This window comes from Acartia tonsa, chromosome 2 (genome assembly GCF_053477335.1).
Source record: "Acartia tonsa isolate MP-2025a chromosome 2, ASM5347733v1, whole genome shotgun sequence".
NCBI lineage: Eukaryota > Metazoa > Arthropoda > Copepoda > Calanoida > Acartiidae > Acartia > Acartia tonsa.
The window spans coordinates 36,125,259-36,142,200 of NC_137261.1; the positions used below are offsets into that span (position 1 = coordinate 36,125,259).

The 16,942-nt window shown below is 30.7% G+C and overlaps 1 protein-coding gene across 1 annotated transcript in view; it reads left to right on the forward strand.

Moving 5' to 3' along the window:
• Positions 1-16,942, forward strand: part of LOC145311695 (FMRFamide receptor-like) — a 44,701-nt gene that overhangs the window by 17,714 nt on the left and 10,045 nt on the right. Inside the window, exons 6-13 of the mRNA XM_080150662.1 lie at positions 1,185-1,313; positions 3,645-3,784; positions 6,039-6,174; positions 6,672-6,769; positions 7,951-7,988; positions 13,431-13,496; positions 14,686-14,765; positions 15,392-15,450. Of these exons, the coding sequence (XP_080006788.1) occupies positions 1,185-1,313; positions 3,645-3,784; positions 6,039-6,174; positions 6,672-6,769; positions 7,951-7,988; positions 13,431-13,496; positions 14,686-14,765; positions 15,392-15,450 (746 nt within the window). The remainder of the gene's footprint in view (positions 1-1,184; positions 1,314-3,644; positions 3,785-6,038; positions 6,175-6,671; positions 6,770-7,950; positions 7,989-13,430; positions 13,497-14,685; positions 14,766-15,391; positions 15,451-16,942) is intronic.

Sequence of the window (16,942 nt, forward strand, 5' to 3'; positions counted from 1 at the left end):
CCAATAAATACTATACATAGTAACAAGAAAAGAAACATATACATAACTCTTTCAATTAGGAATTTTTATGCGTAGGATGCCTATTAAGTTGTAAAGATACTGTATTTATAAGTATTTATAACTGGTTATTTAGTTGCCTTCTTTATTTTTCTCTCTTACTAAAAAAGGGAGAGATTATCCAACAAAATAATACTGAAAAATAAGTTTTAAACACGCTTTCTCAGCCGTTGTCTTGATAACTTTGGATATTTTTATCAAATCTTGATTGGGTTGCATAAGCTTTTGTTTAAACTTTTCCATCGGCAATTCTAATCTACTGATGACGTAAAAATGTTTATCATAATTGGGGGTGTACATCAATATTTGTCCTTTGGGTAACTAAAATCTCTCGAATCTCAAACTTCAAAAAATTTTCACAATAGCAAATTATACAGTTTTTTTTTATTTTTGTAATTTTATTAGGAAGTTAGTAATTGTACGTATTCGTATAGTTTCTACTTAGTTTTAATGTATTTTAGTGGCTAGAAAGTTTAGAAAGTTACAAACATTAATTAAATTAAGTAAACATAAATGTACAGATATAATTTATCATTATGTTAGTGTATCAAAGTATTCTTTTTAACTTTGAATGGTGTATCTTATACTGTTAAAAAGGGCACTTTAACACAAAGACACAAAGAACACTCTACCCCTTCCCCCCCACCTTGATTTTTATACAAATGCCAAATTCATAAGAAGGGTAGTTTTTCTTTATTTGTTTATTAATCTTAAGTTAGGTTAGATTATGGTAGCCTCGCAAGCAAGGACGTCCAAAGGGGGGGGGGTGTAAAGGAGTGATTACTCCCCCCAAACGAATATTTTTCATTTTACCCCTACCTTGGGGGTGCCGTAGGCACCCTCAACCATTTAGGAGGGGGGGGGGGGGTAAATACCCACCCTCAAAATAAATAATTCCTAATAAAAAATTTGTATTACCCCCCCCCCCAAATAAAAAAGCTTGGACGCCCCTGCTCGAAGGGTTAGGACAATACAGGAATAAGAAGGAAGGGAAATATCAATGATTAACAGCTTCTTAGTTAAAAGTGATCAATTTTTAATTTTTATATTAAGTATTAAAGTCATTTTATCATTTAATCTCTCTGTAGATATTTTTTGCAATTGGGCATACTGATAATTCTTTTTAGATCTATGTGTACCTGTTGTACCCGATGTCAGCTGTGGCCTTCTGTGCCTCAACCTACATGACCCTTGCTGTCACTGTTGAGAGATACATTGCTGTGTGTAGACCTCATCAATACAGAACTATATCCCAGGTATAATTCTATGATACATGACTCTCACTGTTGAGAAATACATTCCAAGGTATAATTTTGAAAATTAATGGTTGATCATATATAGCTCAATTAAAAGGTTATCATGTTCTTTTACGTTTAAATATGATTGTAACCTTAATTTTAAAGATTATAATTATCATGTTCTGATCTCTCTTAAATAAAGAAATGAATACATGAAAATTCAAAAACTTTAAATAGACAGAATATGTTTCCTTATCCACATAAAAATTTGATAGTTTTCATGGCACTATGATAAGAATATTTTAGTGGTTTTCTCAATATAGAAAAGACATTAATAGTCTGTACAAAACATTGCAGGAAATTAAACAATATCACATGTAACATTAAAATAACATTAGAAAAGAGGAAAAATTGGTATTAGGCTCAAAACATTCCATGATTGAATTAAAAAATTGATTACCTATAATATAAGAGAACATGTTTGTAATCATTTGAGCAAAATTTAGGAATTACTCCTTTTTTATAATTATGCACTTGTGCAAATAACTCCATTACAATACCGACATGTAGAAGGACATGCAGACAGACTTATGGAGTGGCTTTGCTTGCTGCCTATATAAAAATCTTGAGCATTTTTATAGCTTGCAGATAAGAGTACTTTAGTGGTTTTCCTTATCACTTCCTTGGCCTAGTATAAACAGTCTGAACTGACCATTCCAGGAAATTAAATGGTCCAACCTGGATGTGGAAATAGGTCATTTATGTCAGGTGGAAGCAAAATTATGGTAATTTGGGTTTGTGTGAACATTTGGGGACAATTCTTAAGTACTTTGTGCAGTTTTTATAAAATTATTGTTCCAAAAGATAGCTTTCTTAAGATGATATCACTGAGCAAAACTTCTAGATATCAAAATTAAACATAAAAAAAATTGTATTGTAAAAAAAAATGTGTAAGGTAGTTGTTAGTATTTACAGCTAAATTTATAACTTTTTATTGGTTAATTGCATTAGAACATAAATATAAAGAAATATGAAGAAAATTAATAAAAATAAAAAGTTATATAAATGTAATGCATAATGTCACCTGGTACATTTCTTTACAAAATAACTTGATTTAATTTACTTACTTTACACAAGTTGAAAAGATAGAAATATTTTGTCTCTTTTTAGTACTGAAACTGCTCTATAATTAAATTTGTTTGTCCGTCCGTAATAAGCATCCTGTATATATAATATGTCGGTCCGTCCATCGGTCTTTTTATTTTATATTAATCTTCTGCTCTTTTTCGTATCTCCTTCTTTCTCTTTCTTTCTTTCTTATTTGTGACAACTAAACAATTGCTCTTTAATTCACTTTCTCCAACAAAGCCTTGTTTTTTTTGTGCTTTGCTCTGGTGAATTATTTTAATGGCTGCTGTAGCGTCTGTAGATGCTGTTTTTTATAGGTTATCAGCTGCAGTTCGTCTACAGCTGCGAATTGTTTACTTAATATGGCTTTATAATGTTCAAAATTAGTTTCGTTATCAAATATGGGATGATTAATTAAACTGTAAATGTGTTATTTTTTCATCGCAAAGTTAGGTTTGATACAGGTAAAGTATGCCCATCCTCCCAACTGTTGATAAAGTTAGAGAAACTTGTTCTTTATTTCTATCTCAATCTACCTTTTTCTTTTACATTTTCGGATAAGATAATTTCAGTATCGAAGCAACTTATTAAGTGTTCATATGCATTTGTCGTTCTACCTGTCAGTGCTTCTGTAATGCTAAGGTTGGCCGATATATTTGTTAGCTCTTCTTCACTTTCCTTCTCTTTCCCTTCCTATTTTTTTCCCTATAAATAAACTTCCCTTCCCTGCCCTTAATATATACATTTCTTCCTCCTTATATCTTTACATACCATTCCCTATCCGATTGACGTCATATTAGAAGGAGGTGTGACGTCAATCGCCGTAATTCGGCCACTTTTTCTTGAGACACTAAAATCTTCATTCTAAATGTTGTCAACCTTGTTTCTTTTCTAAATATCAATCTTCAGCACTCGCATTCTTTGCATCTCTGGAGCTATTTCCCTTATTAATTCTCGGAATCATTCATTCCTTTCCATAGCTTCTCTAAATCAAAATTTAATTCCAATATGATAGTAATATTTTTATCGGGCATATACATATAGGCCCCGTTGATAGTTTTAGGTTATTTTATTTCTCCCTATTCCTCCAAATAAAGACATCATATAGGCTGGGAACGCAGTCACAGGCGTATTATGATTTAATAAAGGATATTTTGGAAATTTTATAAATATATATATGTTATTGATCATAAGGTAAACATATATTTTGCGTGTGTTTAGACGATGAGTAATACACGGCGCATCCTGGTGTACATAATTCCGGTGACAGCCCTCTCATTCGCCCTCAATATCCCCAAGTTCATGGAGGTCACCATCACAGAGAAGAACGGAACTAACGCCGTTGATCCCAGTCAGACTAGGTAAGGTAGAGATAGTCAGATGGAAGATTGATCTGATTTTGAGTTTAGTGTTTGTCTTATCTATTTCAATGCTCTGTCAAAATAAAATATCTTACTATTTAAAAGCAAAGTTTCTAAATTTAGGATATGTCCTTCATAACCCCATAGTGTTTGTAACGGATAGTTCTGATCGTTAATTTAGCCATGGTAAAATTTTACTATCAATTCAGACTTTGTATGACGACTGTTGTAACATTAAGGTATGATTTAGAAAGCGTATTTACTCTATAGAACTTACCAGAAAGATCGCAGCAATGATAACAATAGTTAAAGAAGCCTGGGAACAATGTTTGTTTGCTTTTTTAATTGTAATCTAATATGAAACAACACGAAGAGTTTTTATATCTCATAAAAGTTATGATATTTGTACTCATTATGAATATACCACGTTCTTGTCCTTGTGCATACGTTTAGAATTGCACAAAATAAAATAACAAATTTCAACATTTCTAATTTAATGGACTTTTTGCTGATTCAGATGTGAATTCACTAAAATTTAATGGAAAATTGTTCTCTCTAAATACATATGTTTCTTTTATGCGTATTTCCGCGTAATTAAAACTTTTTTTTGTACATTTTTTAAAGCATAGCCATATTTTTTTTTGGGGGGGGGGTTGCGGCGTTGCCCTCCCCTAATTTTTAAAATTTTGGTTAAGATTGAAAAAATTATTTTGGGGGGAGGGTAATTTTTTCTAGGGGTGATTTCTGTTGGGAGGGTTGTGGTACCCTCCCTTAAAATAGTTATAAACCTTCCCGGATCTATGAGAAGCTACCCTGTTAAGGAGAACCCGATCGGTTCAGCGGTTAGCGAGTTCCTTTGGTACAAACAGACACACAGAAAAACAGAAAAACATCCTTTTAATTTATTATAAGGATTAAAAGGGCTGATTATTAACACCCTCTTTCTTCTTACTAGAAGCATAGCTACATTTTAACTCGTGTATGATACTCATCCATATTACACATACGTATGCATACTATAGTAGAAAGTTCCCTTTATTAAGTTTTCACGCACCTTATTCTTATGCCCAATAAAACCCCCAACGCCTTTATTTTATAATTTAAAAAATTTCTAGCTACTTTGAGGAGGGGGACTACTATTCTAACCTAACCTACACTTTAATGAAAAATATTTACTTGTTAAAAGTACATTTGAGGGCCATTTTAATACTAGGGTTAATTATTGTTTTTTTAATATTGGTTGGTTCAATCGCAGAATATGGGAAAGTGCCCCAAAAAATTGATGAATTTATGAATTCTTTACATAAATTGAGACATTGCATGATATTTTTCTATTTTTTTAGTAACTACTCTATTAACTTAAATGTCTGTCGGTTTGTCGAGAACGTGAATTATAGGGTTACATATAATGTATATTTTAAATAGTGAATAATGCTTAGCTATTATGTAACACAATTTATCCTATGCTTGGTCCTAGGACAGAATATAGGAATAAATTCTGAGGGTTTTTTTAATTTTTTTCTTCCAATAATGTTTATATTAGTTTAATGGTTTCATTTGGTTATATAACTGCTTTGATCTTATAGATGTTGTCTTCCTTGTTTTTATATAAGTTTTATTATACTGATAAAGTATAACTTTCAATTTGTAATTATTTCATGTTTTGTTCATGCTTACTTGATTATGCTTATGTAATTTGATGAATAACTATTGCTCTAACTTTTCCTTATGTCTTTATTTTCATTGTATTTCTATTAAGGATTTTAGGGGATGAGACAATGGACGATAATTTTATATACATCCATAATTGGGATAAACAAATTGGGGGGGGGGGGTGGTAAATAATTAAAAATTTATTAGAGGGGGGTAATCACCCCTTTACCCCTCCCCCCCCCCTTGGACGTCCCAGTTAGAGTACACAAAGTTGTTGAGCCAATTAATACGAAAACGTGTTTAAAAAACATTGGGTACTAGATCCAACCTCCCAGATTTTTATATATCATATTAATTTGTATTTTTGTTCAGTTTGACTTTAGTAAAACATTTGATTAATTTAAATAACCCTTTCACTACGTTTTTAATGATTTTACTCTAATCAACAGTTGGTATTTTATAATGTCAAGCAAAATTTTAAGTATCTTTTACTTCATGAAATTATTTGTCACAAATTATTTTAAAATTTCTTCTTAAATTAGTTGTAGAAAAATGTTTTTCCTGGTGTATAAAACAAAAATTGATGATTTTTATTTTTCAGGAAAGACCCAACCTTCATATTCTGGTACACCTTGTCACTAGCCTGGCATCCAACTTTAACCACAGGCATACTTCCCTTCATAGCTCTCTTCTATATGAACTCACATATATTTATTGGAATAAGGAGAAGTAGACAGGTTAGTTTATTATTCACCAGCGAGTGTCATGAAAATTGTTCTTGCGTCGTTCTAGTCTGCTTATTCTTCGCCCCCCCCCCCCCCCCCTGTTATATTTTGTCATTCTAGGTTAGGTTATATTAGGTACATGGTAGGCCCACAGGATCATGGCACCCAAGAAGCAGACCACGCAGGTTTTAGGCAGGTTTTAGGCCACAAACTAGATAGCACCAAGTTTTGCAACCAATGAATACGATCATCCTTGTTTGTGTATTTTTTAATTGGTTGTAAAGAAACAATTATTTTCTTTTGAGTGAAACATAACCAATTTCCTATTAATATCAAAATTACTACACTATGTATTTTTAAAAATCGTCGACGTCAACCATGCGTTAAGTAACTTATTACAGATTTTCGTTAATTACCCTTGGAAAATAACTATAGCTTCCTGTTTTGTTCTAATGAACTAATTGTTCTTGTTTCAGATTTAAGAAATAACATTAATATCCTTTGTTTAGATTTTATCTGGTCGGAGAAGTCAAGCGCGCACAAGTGAGTCGAACCTTGCTATAACCTTAATCTCCATTGTAGTAATGCATCTACTCTGCAATGCCCTCAGGAAAACTCATCAAACATGCATATCAAACATATTAGCAAAAATTTACGGACAGTGATATTTTTTAGATTAATATTTTTTGCTACTTTTCTATCACAGCTTTAACACACTTTTTTGGTAGAAAAGGGAGAGGTTAAGAGATTTGGCACATTATTAGTAAAACTTAGATTTCAGTGTTAAAAACAGTTTCTCTTAAGATGCCCCATACCTTGAATTTTAAATACTTCACTCTTGATTAAACCTTTATTTAAGTCGTGCACTTCATAAAGGAAAACTGCCTGTTAGGTTCATTTTACCTTTATGTAAATTTTAAAATGAGATTGGTAAATTTATATGATTTAATACTTATGGTATTAAAACCTGACAGGGAAAGTGGACACTGAGAAAAACTTAAATAATCACGAACAATACAATCTCTGTTTGCTTAGCGATATGGTTTTCCTTTACATTGTAGCTTATCATAGTTCCAGGGAAGGTTCATAACTTTTGGGAGGGTAACATCACCTAGAGAAATGGCCATAGAATACAATTACCCCTCCCATTTTTTTATGATTTTTTTATTCAAAATTCAATTCAGAAGGTCGATACCCCCCCCCTCCCTTTTTACTCAAATGCCCTTAGAGACTTTAAAGGCCCAGCCACTAGTCCCTCTTCATTGTTTAGATAATTCAATAACTTAATTGATATTAAAAACCTAGGAAAATTTTCTTGAACTAGATTTAAAATTCCAAGAATTATTAATAAAATTTGTATCTTCTCAATTCGTTAGAAAATTAATACAATTTTAAAATTTAATCAGAACTCAGCTTTCATAATATGAAACTAGATTTTTGTAATTACCCTCTCATGCGATTATATAAAAAGGATTAATAGGAGGATTAAAATTTAATATCAAATTATTAGATTTATGATATTCTACAGAGATTATATTCACCAATATAAAAAATAACGTCATAAAATACAAATGACCAAAGATAGACTTATACACAGACTAAATTTACCAATGGTAGGCCAGTGTGACGTAATTTTTATAGGCACTGTAAAAAGCTAAGACGTTTAAGGAAAAGAATAATATTTAAAACGCACTTATAATGTAAAAAATCTGACTTTAATATTATAAATCGTCAATGAAAAATTTCAATCTTGTCATTACTGCAAGTTTGATGAGTGTTTTATGATTACAGAGTATTCCTGGGAATCATGGTTGTTTTATTAGTAGGTGAGTTACATAATTAATTTTATTTTATACGAGCAAATCAACTCTGTAATTAGCTGTGGTGGTTTAAAATTTTGTACTAAAAAATTACACAGTACTACAAAACTTTATTTTTGATAATATGGTAAATTAAAGACAAAATTTTAGTTTAAGGTCAAATTTCAAATATAGCAAAGGATGACAGACATGCAATTGTAGAGTAGCTTTCTTCCTTTTTAATTAGATGTCAACATTTTTATAACTAAGACAGATAACTTGTTATACAAAATTGTATTACTAACAAACTACATTTTGTAAATAATGCTTTGTTAAGATCTATTTATTTTAACAATACTAATTATATTTTGAGTACTATGAATACATAGTAGCAAGATTTCAGGAATTGGTTAGTTGTTTATTTGTGATCACTCTTTTCTCTAGTTAAAAACCTTTACTCTCCTTTATCTTTACATTAAAGTTTTGTTTTGATACCTGACCTTTTCTTAGCCCATCTTTAAAAATACTTTTAAAAAATGTCCCATTCATGTGGAAAGAAAATCAATATCTCCACATACAAGAAAAGAAAAAAGCCCACAAATTAATTTTCCATTTGTTTATATATTTTCCCTTTATTCCTAACTCTATCTAGATAACTAAATTGAATATAAATCTGCATTGAGTGAATTAAAGAGAATTCATAATTAGATATAAGATAAGACAGTAAACCTTGGAAACTTTCCAACATTAGAAAGGGATTCTTTCATAAACAGTATGAGATATGATATTCCTCATTGGGGATTTGAAAAAAAGGATTGAATAGCTGTAGCCCCACCGATTAAAGAACCCAGATTGCAACTATTATTATTTAATTAATGTGGTATTTGATTTTAACCTGCATATTCAATAAATACATTTTACAATTACTTAATTAACCCAAAGCTGGAATTTCTTATTACAAAATTTTTTGCAATCTTTGGAGTTTAGAGAAAATTTAGGTAGTTGTATACATCTCTAATGTAGTTTTTACCCAACTTCGTTTGTTTTTTTAACAATAATACACAGTTTAAAAATTCAAATAGTAGCTTTATGGTTGCTTCTTTTAATAATCTCTTTCGAAATTATAAACATGTTTTTAAATATAAAACCAAAATTTAAATAACAATTTTTTCAAAACTCTCCATATGGAATTTTCCTTTTTAAATATAACAATTAAACAATAGGAAGAAATTCCAAGAATCAAAATATTTTCAAACTTCGTATATACAAAAGAAATCATTTGATTAAAACTTAAAACCTATTCTTAATCTCTTATCCCTTAATAAAGAACAAAACTATTATATAATATTTAATTGTTTAAATCTTAATATAAATATACATATTTAGAAGAAATATAAATTTAACAAGTACTTATAAGGATAGCTTGATTTTTTTGAAACACAATAATTTTTAAAAAAATTAAATCCTAAATTAAATAAGCAAAGTGATATATAAAAGTCTTATTGTGAGATAATTATAACAAAAGAAGAGTGCATTGTACACATTATATATGTACTATGCTGTAAAACAAGCAGATTAAAGGACACAAATTCAATAATTTCATTCTAAAACATAAATAGATATAACTGTAAATTATATTGGTTCCTAAAGATTTATCAACAAGTTTTCTATTCGTTGTTTTATAATTTTAGTGCACCATTCTTAAATTTTTGTCGGTTTGTACAAACCTGAAGTGTCTTAACTTTTTGACCAATAATTTTAATCTATATAATGGATAGTTTTGTAATTTTATATTTGGGGATATACTTTATTATCGTTCACTGTTTTATCCTTTAAAAAAAGATCTGTGCATATTCGAAATTTCAACTTGAAACAAACATAAAATAACTTAGATTTCTGAATTATTTTCTCTGCCACTGCTGTTAGATAAATTAACATATTATACACAATATGCTCTTATCTACCAATATTGATATTATACCACATAGTCAGGGATACAGGGTAGGACAATGAAGAATATTGATATTATACCACATAGTCAGGGATACAGGGTAGGACAATGAAGAATATTGATATTACACCACATAGTCAGGGATACAGGGTAGAACAATGAAGAATATTGATATTATACCACATAGTCAGGGATACAGGGTAGGACAATGAAGAATATTGATATTATACCACATAGTCAGGGATACAGGGTAGTACAATGAAGAATATTGATATTATACCACATAGTCAGGGATACAGGGTAGTACAATGAAGAATATTGATATTATACCACATAGTCAGGGATACAGGGTATGACAATGAAGAATATTGTTATTATACAACATAGTCAGGGATACAAGGTAGGACAATGAAGAATATTGATATTATACCACATAGTCAGGGATACAGGGTAGGACAATGAAGAATATTGATATTACACCACATAGTCAGGGATACAGGGTAGTACAATGAAGAATATTGATATTATACCACATAGTCAGGGATACAGGGTAGGACAATGAAGAATATTGATATTATACCACATAGTCATGGATACAGGGTAGGACAATGAAGAATATTGATATTACACCACATAATCAGGGATACAGAGTAGGACAATGAAGAATATTGATATTATACCACATAGTCAGGGATACAGGGTAGGACATTGAAGAATATTGATATTACACCACATAGTCAGGGATACAGGGTAGGACAATGAAGAATATTGATATTATACCACATAGTCAGGGATACAGGGTAGGACAATGAAGAATATTGATATTATACCACAAAGTCTGGGATACAGGGTAGGACAATGAAGAATATTGATATTATACCACAAAGTCTGGGATACAGGGTAGGACAATGAAGAATATTGATATTATACCACATAGTCAGGGATACAGAGTAGGACAATGAAGAATATTGATATTATACCACATAGTCAGGGATACAGGGTAGGACAATGAAGAATATTGATATTATACCACATAGTCAGGGATACAGGGTAGGACAATGAAGAATATTGATATTATACCACATAGTCAGGGATACAGGGTAGAACAATGAAGAATATTGATATTATACCACATAGTCAGGGATACAGGGTAGTACAATGAAGAATATTGATATTATACCACATAGTCAGGGATACAGGGTAGGACAATGAAGAATATTGATATTATATCACATAGTCAGGGATACAGGGTAGGACAATGAAGAATATTGATATTATACCACATAGTCAGGGATACAGGGTAGTACAATGAAGAATATTGATATTATACCACATAGTCAGGGATACAAGGTAGGACAATGAAGAATATTGATATTACACAACATAGTCTGGGATACAAGGTAGAACAATGAAGAATATTGATATTATACCACATAGTCAGGGATACAGGGTAGAACAATGAAGAATATTGATATTATACCACATAGTCAGGGATACAGGGTAGGACAATGAAGAATATTGATATTATACCACATAGTCAGGGATACAGGGTAGGACAATGAAGAATATTGATATTATACCACATAGTCTGGGATACAAGGTAGAACAATGAAGAATATTGATATTATACCACATAGTCAGGGATACAGGGTAGGACAATGAAGAATATTGATATTATACCACATAGTCAGGGATACAGGGTAGGACAATGAAGAATATTGATATTATACCACATAGTCAGGGATACAGGGTAGGACAATTAAGAATATTGTTATTATACCACATAGTCAGGGATACAGGGTAGGACAATTAAGAATATTGTTATTATACAACATAGTCAGGGATACAGGGTAGGACAATGAAGAATATTGATATTATACCACATAGTCAGGGATACAGGGTAGGACAATGAAGAATATTGATATTATACCACATAGTCAGGGATACAGTGTGTAGGACAATGAAGAATATTGATATTATACCACAAAGTCTGGGATACAGGGTAGGACAATGAAGAATATTGATATTATACCACAAAGTCTGGGATACAGGGTAGGACAATGAAGAATATTGATATTATACCACATAGTCAGGGATACAGGGTAGGACAATGAAGAATATTGATATTATACCACACAGTCAGGGATACAGGGTAGGACAATGAAGAATATTGATATTATACCACATAGTCAGGGATACAGGGTAGTACAATGAAGAATATTGATATTATACCACATAGTCAGGGATACAAGGTAGGACAATGAAGAATATTGATATTACACAACATAGTCTGGGATACAAGGTAGAACAATGAAGAATATTGATATTATACCACATAGTCAGGGATACAGGGTAGAACAATGAAGAATATTGATATTATACCACATAGTCAGGAATACAGGGTAGGACAATGAAGAATATTGATATTACACCACATAGTCAGGGATACAGGGTAGTACAATGAAGAATATTGATATTATACCACATAGTCAGGGATACAAGGTAGGACAATGAAGAATATTGATATTACACAACATAGTCTGGGATACAAGGTAGAACAATGAAGAATATTGATATTATACCACATAGTCAGGGATACAGGGTAGAACAATGAAGAATATTGATATTATACCACATAGTCAGGAGTACAGGGTAGGACAATGAAGAATATTGATATTACACCACATAGTCAGGGATACAGGGTAGTACAATGAAGAATATTGATATTATACCACATAGTCAGGGATACAGGGTAGGACAATGAAGAATATTGATATAATACCACATAGTTTGGGATACAAGGTAGAACAATGAAGAATATTGATATTATACCACATAGTCAGGGATACAGGGTAGAACAATGAAGAATATTGATATTATACCACATAGTCAGGGATACAGGGTAGGACAATGAAGAATATTGATATTATACCACATAGTCAGGGATACAGGGTAGGACAATTAAGAATATTGTTATTATACAACATAGTCAGGGATACAGGGTAGGACAATGAAGAATATTGATATTATACCACATAGTCAGGGATACAGGGTAGGACAATGAAGAATATTGATATTATACCACATAGTTAGGGATACAGGGTAGGACAACAAAGAATATTGATATTTTACCACATAGTCAGCGTTGAGAGGGTGAAGACACCCTCCCCAAAAATAGTTTAAAACCTTCCCAGGACATATAAGAAGCTTTATTATAAAGGAGAACAATATCTTTTCAGCGGTTTGCGAGATCCTTCGGAACAGACATAAAACGCTTACTACTTTATATAATATCCATAGACACAGTGTTACGCCCTTTTAGGGCTCATCAGTATGGCTCAATTCATCAGAGTTAATTTTGCACGTGGTGGGGCTTGAACCGGGAACCCTTAGATTACCAGGCCAACACCCTACCCAGGATAACTAAGGTGTAACATTTCTTGTTTTTTTTTAATGACATACAAGCAGCCAAATATTTGCATTTTTCTATCGTTTAAAGTGATATATTTTTATTTTAGATGTGCAAGTATCATGTATGAAACAGTATCAACAATATATACCTCCCTTGTGGATTATGTGCTTAGGTAAAATAAAATATTACACAGGGGATCAAATCCAGTACATGACGACAACACTTCAATTACATTCATGGTTTTTTTGGAGGATAAAAACTTTTTTTTGATTTGTTCAAATGGTCAAATTGACACCAGTCTGGTAACCTACTTCATTTTCACAGTTCAATAAGGTATATAAAACGTTTCAGATCATCAAAAATAGCTTAAAACCTGTTAACTTAACTAAACATTTGTTTATAAATACCTTAAGATATTAAGAGTCTGTCATTAAAAACAATTATTTAAGAGACAACATTTTAATATTATAGACACATATTATATTTGATCCAACTTTTTCTCTCAAATAAATAAACTTAAACATTATTTTACTTACATTTCTTGAAAAGTTAAAAATATAAAAAAAACATAACTAAGCTAAAGATACAAATTTGAGTTAGTTTCTATTTTCACATTTAAATTCTTTGATATGCAGCAAAAATATAAAAATAATGCACGGACGATAAATTCATTTGTAGTAAGGGTTTTGGAAATTTTTCACTCTAAAGTATATTGCAAAAAAAATATGTTTGTCATAAAATTTTACATATTTTATTCATGTATTTTGTATTATATTTTTGAAAGCGAGGCTTTTCTATAATCAGTGTTTGTACGAAATTCCGTACGTCACGGTTAGCACTTTTCGTTAAATAGGCGTGTTAGATTTCAAACTTTATCAATTACAAAGGGTTGCAATTATATAAACGTTACCAGAATGTCCGTACGATTATTCAAAGCATGTTGTTTTTTTACTTTTTTGTAGCAATTTTTGTATGATTTAATCATCCTATTTATACTACTTTTACTTTGTAAAAATGATGAACACAGTAATAGTGTCTGACTGATTATGACGTAACAAAAAAAATTAGCCAATGAGAGGCCGTTATTGACCAATGGTAAAATTTATAGTGGCCTCTCATTGGCTAATTTTTTTTGTTACGTCATAATCAGTCAAACACTATTACTGTGTTCAAAAATGATTCCTAGGACAAAAAAGTACAATATTTTAAGTGAAGCATTTCTATAAACAAGTCATAAAATGTAAGCAATTCTCCAGCAAGTTTATATACAATTTTGTCTAGACTTTTAATTTAATATTTTGCTTATAAAGATTTGACTTCGCTTTTATGGATGTAGTCAAAATTTTTATGTATTTATTTAGAGAGTGTAGCTCATCTGTTAGTTATGGTGAATTTTTCCTCCAACTTTCTGGTCTACTGTTCGGTTTCAGCTCAATTCAAGGTGAGTTTTTCAAGGATCTATATTTTTATTTGACCTGTCATCATGTCTTGTCATTTCACAAATTAGTATTAGTTATCAATGACGTTTTCCCTTATATCGTATTTTTATTTCAATCAAAAAAAAATTTTGAAACAAAAGTATTTATACTATTTTAGGTTGGCTTATTGCTTTATAATGGCCGAAGTTATCCCTTTATTACTTTAAATTCTTTAATGAATTTTCAATAACATATTGTATTTTCGAATGTTTTTTCCTAAAAAAAGTATACTTTAAAGTGTTTTTATTATGCATTTATTTACTCTTCAAATGCAAAGTAAACATGAAATGCGTTAGTAACATATTTACTGAACATACTATAAGAAAATTGTAAACCACATTTTTTAAAGAAATATTGTAATTTTCAATATATTCTTTAAAAGGCAAAACTGCTGTTAAATTCATTCATAGAAATTACAGTAACATCCCTCTTTCAAAGGACACTTTTTAAAGAGAAGAATATGAATACCATTGAAAAATTTTCATTTATGTATGTGTTATCCTAGAGACGTTAAAAGTGGTATTGCTATGCTATCGTATCGCTATGATTTGCTAATATCCTCAAGATGTAATCCTATTTTTATGTTTAGGCTGCTCTGACTAATGCCTGTCCAATGCCAAACTGGTTCAAGCGGCTATGTCGACCAAAGTAAGTATACTTGTCAGGGATGCCAGGATAGGGCAATGACGGATAAATTCTCTATCTCCTTCACCCCTCCCTTTCCCCTTCAACTCCTGAACTGATAAAAAATGTAAATTTAATCAGTTCTTCTAAGATCAAAGCTTGTTTTTTATTTTTGTTTTTAACCTTAAACGTTTATGATTTGATGGACACACAAAAATTACCTAACTTGCCTAACTTAAAAGATATGTGTAAAGCTAAAATAAATTTTAAACAGGTTAAATTTAAACATTAATGTGACGTGCTAACTACATCATGTATTTGCTTTTGGTTTAAATCCTTACCATGAAGGTTACAACTTCAAAACGTTGTGGCTACATCCCCCTAAAACTGCCAAAGTTGGTGTCAAGTTAAAAAAAAGTCACACCTCTCTTAAATTTATTGGGGGAGGGGTGAGAGCCATTGCATTTAAATTATTATACCATAAGATACTAATAAAAATGATGTAAGTAATTTATAGCCTTTTCGATAGAAAATTGCATTAAGAAAATAAACATAAATTAATTAGACAGAATAATTTAAAATTTCAATTTGTATTATCACGGTTACACTTATTCCATATTTTGATTCCTCCTTATCTAAAAATTTCAACAAATAATTAAAATCTGCATAAGAAGTAATTTTGGGGATTTTCAACAATTTATCGTCCATTGTCTTATCCCTTAAGATCCCTGTGTTAACCGCGGGAGCTAACCAAGGCTAACCAAACCAAAGTTAGCAAACACAAACAACCAGGAACCTTCAATTTTAAATTAATTTTTTTTGTGGGGAATTTCTTATTTCCTCTTGGGTCTTTACCTGTCAGTGGCAATTTATTTTTGTTGATTTTTTGATTACACATTCTGCAACCAAAAGAATCGTAGCTTTGCCCTTGTGCTTTAGATTATATTTTTTTCGCTTCAGATAATAATTTCAAGACGTTTAATGGGGTTTATATGTTATTGTCTGTCCATAAAAAAGACAGTAAATTTTTATTCATTTTAAAGGGGTATATGTTTAAAATTTTCATGGAAACTGTTTAGCTAGATTCGGAAAAGATGTTTTGATTTAATCTACACGTATTAGATATTTTTGGGTATTTTAAGCTATGTCAAAGATGTATGTTTTTTAATCTATTTAGAAGAATATTTATTATATTTATATCAAATTAATTATTAGGTTATTCTTAAGGAAATAAATTAATAATTATTCTATTCATTAACAACTTTTAGAGAGAGATCAACATTTTATATTTCTTTTCTGTGCGAAAGGAAAAAAAATAACCAGAGTTTTTATTAAAAAATCGAACGACATTGATAAATTCCTTTATTTTTTCAAAAACTTTCCCTTATATGTTTATTTGTCTGCAACATTCAAAAACTGGTCATAACTGACAAAAGCTGAATAAATAATTTCATTAATTATGAACTAATACCAGAAACCTCTACCTACCATCTAATGAAATAATAATAATGTTATT